The sequence below is a fragment of the Triticum urartu genome, chromosome 1A (genome assembly GCF_056163025.1).
Source record: "Triticum urartu cultivar PI428250 chromosome 1A, HENAU_Tu73, whole genome shotgun sequence".
NCBI classification, from domain to species: domain Eukaryota; kingdom Viridiplantae; phylum Streptophyta; class Magnoliopsida; order Poales; family Poaceae; genus Triticum; species Triticum urartu.
The window spans coordinates 483,578,157-483,584,586 of NC_141873.1; the positions used below are offsets into that span (position 1 = coordinate 483,578,157).

The window sequence follows — 6,430 nt, forward strand, 5'->3', positions numbered from 1 at the left end:
ACTAGGAGTACTAGTAAAGTACACATTAATATAACGTATTTCCAAAATACTTCTGTCGACCTTGCCAGCCTTCTCATCTACCAAGTATCTAGGGTAGTTCTGCTTCAGTGACCGTTCCCTCATTACAGAAGCACTTAGTCTCGGGTTTGGTTCAACCTTGGGTTTCTTCACTAGAGCAGCAACTGATTTGCCGTCTCATGAAGTATCCATTCTTTCCCTTGCCCTTCTTGAAACTAGTGGTTTTACTAACCATCAACAATTGATGCTCCTACTTGATTTCTACTTTCACGGTGTCAAAACATCGTGAATTGCTCAAGGATCATCATGTCTATCCCTGATATGTTATAGTTCATCACTAAGCTCTAATAGCTTGGTGGCGGTGACTATGGAGAACTATCACTATTTCATCTGGAAGATTAACTCCCACTCGATTCAAGCGATTGTAGTACTCAGACAATTTGAGCACATGCTCAAGGATTGAGCTTTTCTCCCTTAGTTTGCAGGCTTAAGAAACTTGTCAGAGGTCTCATACCTCTTGACGTGGGCACTAGTCTGAAATCCCAATTTCAGTCATTGGAATATCTCATATGTTCTGCGACGTTTCAAAAACGTCTTTGGTGCCACAATTCTAAACCATTAGTATTATGCACTGAACTATCACGTAGTCATCAAAACGTGTATGTCAGATGTTTCCCAACATCTACAAACGACGCTCGAGGTTCAACGCACTGAGCGGTGCATTAAGGACATAATCCTTCTGCACAGCAATGAGGACAATCCTCTGTTTACGGACCCAGTCCGCGTAATTGCTACTATAAACTTTCAACTAAATTTTCTCTAGGAACATATCTCAAACAATAGAACTCAAGCGTAAGCTACGACATAATTTGCAAAGACCTTTTGACTATGTTCATGATAATTAAGTTCATCTAATCAAATTATTCAATGAACTCCCACTTAGATAGACATCCCTCTAGTCATCTAAGTGATACATGATCCGAGTCAACTAGGCCGTGTCCGATCATCACGTGAGATGGACTAGTCATCATCGGTGAACATCTTCATGTTGATCATATCCACTATACGACTCATGTTCGACCTTTCGGTCTTCCGTGTTCCGAGGTCATGTCTGTACATGCTAGGCTCGTCAAGTCATCCTAAGTGTTTCGCATGTGTAAATCTGGCTTACACCCGTTGTATGCGAACGTTAGATCTATCACACCCGATCATCACGTGGTGCTTCGAAACAACGAACCTTCGCAACGGTGCACAGTTAGGGGGAACACTTTTCTTGAAGTTTCAGCGAGGGATCATATTATTTATGCTACCGTCGTTCTAAGAAAATAAGATGTAAACATGACAAACATCACATGCAAATCATAAAGTGACATGATATGGCCAATATCATCTTGCGCCTTTGATCTCCATCTTCGAGGCGCGGCATGAACACCATCGTCACCGGCATGACACCATGATCTCCATCATCATGATCTCCATCATCGTGTCTTCATGAAGTTGCCTCACCAACTATTACTTCTACTACTATGGCTAACGGTTAGAAATAAAGTAAAGTAATTACATGGCGTTTTCATTGACACGCAGCTCATAAATAAATTAAGACAACTCCTATGGCTCCTGCCAGTTGTCATACTCATCGACATGCAAGTCGTGATTCCTATTACAAGAACATGATCAATCTCATACATCACATATATCATTCATCACATCCTTTTGGCCATATCACATCACATAGCAAACCCTGCAAAAACAAGTTAGACGTCCTCTAATTGTTGTTGCATGTTTTACGTGGCTGCTATGGGTTTCTAGCAAGAACGTTTCTTACCTACGCAAAAACACAACGGTGATATGCCAATTGCTATTTACCCTTCATAAGGACCGTTTTCATCGAATCTGATCCAACTAAAGTGGGAGAGACAGACACCCGCCAGCCACCTTATGCATCAAGTGCATGTCAGTCGGTGGAACCAGTCTCACGTAAGCGTACGTGTAAGGTCAGTCCGGGCCGCTTCATCCCACAATGCCGCCGGATCAAGATAAGACTAGTAACGGCAAGCAAATTGAACAAATCATCGCCCACAACTACTTTGTGTTCTACTCGTGCATAGAATCTACGCATAGACCTAGCTCATGATGCCACTGTTGGGGAACGTAGCAATAATTCAAAATTTTCCTACGTGTCACCAAGATCAATCTAGGAGATACTAGCAACGAGAGAGAGGGAGTGCATCTTCATACCCTTGAAGATCGCTAAGAGGAAGCGTTCAAATGAACGGGGTTGATGGAGTAGTACTCGTCGTGATCCAAATCACCGATGATCCTAGCGCCGAACGGACGGCACCTCCGCGTTCAACACATGTACGGTTGGGAGAGACATCTCCTCCTTCTTGATCCAGTGAGGGAAGGAGAGGTTGATGGACATCCAGCAGCGCGACAGCGTGGTGGTGGAAGTAGCGGGATCCCGGCAGGGCTTCGCCAAGCACAAGCGGGGAGGAAGAGGTGTCACGAGAGGGAGGGAGGCGCCAGGGCTTCAGGTGTGGCTGCCCTCCCTCCCCTCCACTATATATAAGGGCCTAGGGGGGGCGCCGGCCCCTTGTAGATCCCATCTAGGGAGGGGGCGGCAGCCCTAGGGGTGGCTTGGCCTCCAAGCCAAGTGGAGGCGCCCCCACCCCTTAGGGTTTCCAACCCTAGGTGCATGGGAGGCCGAAGGGGGGAGCACCAGCCCACCAGGGGCTGGTTCCCACGCCTCTTCAGCCCATGGGGCCCTCCGGGATAGGTAGCCCCACCCAGTGGACCCCCCGGACCCTTCTGGTGGTCCCGGTACAATACCGATGACTCCCGAAACTCTCCCGGTGGCCGAAACTGGACTTCCTATATATAAATATTTACCTCTGGACCATTCCGAAACTCCTCGTGACGTCCGGGATCTCATCCGGGACTCCAAACAACTTTCGGTTAACCGCATACTAATATCTCTACAACTCTAGCGTCACCGAACCTTAAGTGTGTAGACCCTACGGGTTCGGGAGACATGTAGACATGACCGAGACAACTCTTCGGTCAATAACCAACAGCGGGATCTGGATACCCATGTTGGCTCCCACATGCTCCACGATGATCTCATCGGATGAACCACGATGTCGAGGATTCAATCAATCCCGTATTCAATTCCCTTTGTCTATTGGTATGATACTTGCCCGAGATTCGATCGTCGGTATCCCGATACCTCGTTCAATCTCGTTACCGGCAAGTCTCTTTACTCGTTCCGCAACACATCATCTCGTGATCAACTCCTTGGTCACATTGTGCACATTATGATGATGTCCTACCGAGTGGGCCCAGAGATACCTCTCCGTTTACACGGAGTGGCAAATCCTAGTCTTGATTCGTGCCCACCCAACAGACACTTTTGGAGATACCCGCAGTGCACCTTTATAGCCACCCAGTTACGTTGTGACGTTTGGTACACCCAAAGCATTCCTATGGTATCCGGGAGTTGCACAATCCCATGGTCTAAGGAAATGATACTTGACATTAGAACAGCTTTAGCATACGAACTACACGATCTTGTGCTAGGCTTAGGATTGGGTCTTGTCCATCACATCATTCTCCTAATGATGTGATCCCGTTATCAATGACATCCAATGTCCATGGTCAGGAAACCATGACCATCTATTGATCAACGAGCTAGTCAACTAGAGGCTTACTAGGGACATGTTGTGGTCTATGTATTCACACATGTATTACGGTTTCCGGTTAATACAATTATAGCATGAACAATAGACAATTATCATGAACAAGGAAATACAATAATAACCATTTTATTATTGCCTCTAGGGCATATTTCCAACAGTAACCATTTATGACGATCTCTTTTTCACCTCCATAAACGAGAAACATATCCTTAGTCCTATCGTGTCTATCGTGTCTTCTATGTCAGCCAACCTGCTCTCTCTATGGTACTTTGCCTTTAGGTTTGTGACATCTGGTGGTATGTAGGGCATGCTACTTAGTCTACCATCTCCGATGTGGATGAGGGACGGTATTTGGACTATTCTTGATGGATCGACGTTACAATCATGTAGCAATTTTATGAATTTCCTCTCGAGGGGGTTGAATCCTCTGTGGGCGCTCAGAAATTTTACCAGGTCAAACTTCTTTATGAGTTCGTGGTTGTGTTCATCAAAATATTCTGTGACCACCCACCGTGCTCCATCTGTGTTTAGCTTACACTGGACAGGGCATCCTGTCTTGACAATGATACCTCTCTTTCGTTCCGGCTCGACAGATGCAACACCTTTACCCTTCTTGTTCCTTCGTGCCTTGTAGCACCTTATCTCACCTTTGCTCTACTCGTTACTTTTTTATTTTCCTATGGTATTCGGTGTTCACCGCAAACCCATTGAACATTGCATATCTCTGGTAGAATTCCTTGGCATCTTCAAATGAACCAAATCTCTGCCCAACATATGGTGGTTGAGGTATCATGATTTCTGATTGCCCATTTTCTTCATCCCCTTGTGCTTCGTCGTCAGTTTCATCATTCACTTCAGTATCGGCGGCTATTTCATTTGCTTGAGTGTTGCTTGTGCTGGTGTGCAAAGGTGTGCTTGTCGTCATTGCTGGAACGATTGCCATTTCCGACACTGATTCTACATTGTTTGTGGCAGCATTGTTGACTTGCTGATGGAACGCTCCTTCCGTGTGCTCAAAGGTTCCCACAGTAGATGTCCCCACGCCGCTGTTGATTGTAGTTGAAGGTCCTGCAAAAAAACAGGTAAGTGTGTAAGCATTGCTTGAATGGCAGGTTTATCGTAATGGAATATAGCAATTGCGTCTGATTTGGCATGATATCATTCATACAGCAAGCCATGGCATCTGCATCTGGCCATGCATGGCAACTGCAGTTTTTCATCCTTGGCAGCTACAGTCCAACAAACATGGCAGCTACTATTGCCAAGACATGGCAACCAACATCTTTAGCATTAAAACTTGCATTCTAGGTACGAGCCCACGAGGCAAATGGAGTCAATCACGAATGTTGCACACACGCAGACAGTAATAGACAAATCCTGAAGACAATAGATGACTATTTTGCACATGTCCACTTGGTAGCATCTTCGTTGTTTGCCGCCACCATCGTGACAAATCCACTTTCCCCCCATGCTTTTCCACAAAAGCAAATGCATTATTGTTTGTTGGTTCACATATTTTTACCTTGTTGTGTCGGATGTGCTAATCGAAGCTGGTCTGTCATTCCAATTTGTTGTGCTCTATTTACAATAGCGATGGCCTGCAATGGTGAAGCTTGCCACGATACGTTTGCCGATGTGGTTCCACCATAACAACCTGCGATCATTAGCACTTGGTCAATGCATGGCAACTGTACTTTGTACAACATGGCACCTGTAGTGGTTCAACCATGGCAAACAGATTTGTTCACACTTGGCATCCACAGTTGTTTAGACATTGCAATCACAGTTGATTAGACATGGCAACTGCAGTTGATTAGACATGGCAATTGTAGTTGTCCAGACATGGCAACTGCAGTTGACCAGACACGGCAATTGTGTTCTGTCAAGACACCACGTAAACAGCAATGCCACCTATGTTCCTTCTCCTGATTCACTGTCCACAAAATCACTTCATACGACTCACATGTGTACGATGTTGATGGCGGGTACCTGGTTGCCGCCTGTTGCCACGTGCTGCATGATGGTCCTGTGTTTTTCCATAAAAGTCATAAGTCTTTGCCATCCTTGCAAGTTTAATTTCATGGCCACACCAGTATGCTTCTTTCGTACGTGTTACCTTGATTTGCCACATTGGCTACTTGAAGATGGTCCCCCGTACATCTATCAGCGTTAGCGCCCTATGTTTGAACTTGCCATGGTATCCCTGTGTGTGTGGTTGTGTCATAAGAACCTGCGAAAAATGACATTGTAGGACATAAGTAGAATGTCATTTTCATCATCACAAACATGGCAATTGTCCCTTTTTTGATCATACATCGTACCGATGTTCGCGTACTGCTCTAGTAGTGGCAGTAACGGCCCTGCGAAAATGAGTTGATTGTATTCTGCTGCATCCCAAGGGGGTACTTCCGGCCTTTGAAAAAACCAAGGATCAGTGCCGTCTTCATGATTCATTTTTTCCGCTTTTTTCTCCCACTGTGTTTTCAGTCACTGCATGAACAAGAACACATGAATATTCAAAAATGCATTCTTGTTGTTTGCACATACAAGAAAACACCGCAATCTTATCACATTTCTTGCATAGACAACCAATACATCATGGCAAGTAGGACATGCACATTCATTCCCTTTTTTCTAAAATCTGGATGCCAACTATCATTTTTTACCGATGACAACAGCCAACATAATATGATAGCAACTAACAACATAACATGGTG

At 45.1% G+C, this 6,430-nt stretch overlaps 1 protein-coding gene across 1 annotated transcript; it reads right to left on the bottom strand.

The window, feature by feature from the left end:
* Positions 1-4,374: 4,374 nt before the first annotated feature.
* On the bottom strand, positions 4,375-5,844 carry LOC147991825 (uncharacterized). The gene is made up of 4 exons (XM_087538830.1): positions 5,830-5,844; positions 5,703-5,739; positions 5,236-5,367; positions 4,375-4,781 (listed from the first exon to the last, which is right to left on the bottom strand). The coding sequence occupies exons 1-4, from the start codon at positions 5,842-5,844 to the stop codon at positions 4,375-4,377; spliced, it is 591 nt and encodes a 196-aa protein (XP_087394956.1).
* Positions 5,845-6,430: the final 586 nt, after the last annotated feature.

Bases quoted from the DNA above. Each gene is read 5' to 3' on its own strand.
- LOC147991825 (XM_087538830.1), bottom strand. The intron at 5,368-5,702 runs GTACCCGCCATC...TAATGATCGCAG, and splicing joins TGGCAACAGGCGGCAACCAG to GTTGTTATGGTGGAACCACA. The intron at 4,782-5,235 runs GTAAAAATATGT...GTTTTTTTGCAG, and splicing joins AGCACATCCGACACAACAAG to GACCTTCAACTACAATCAAC.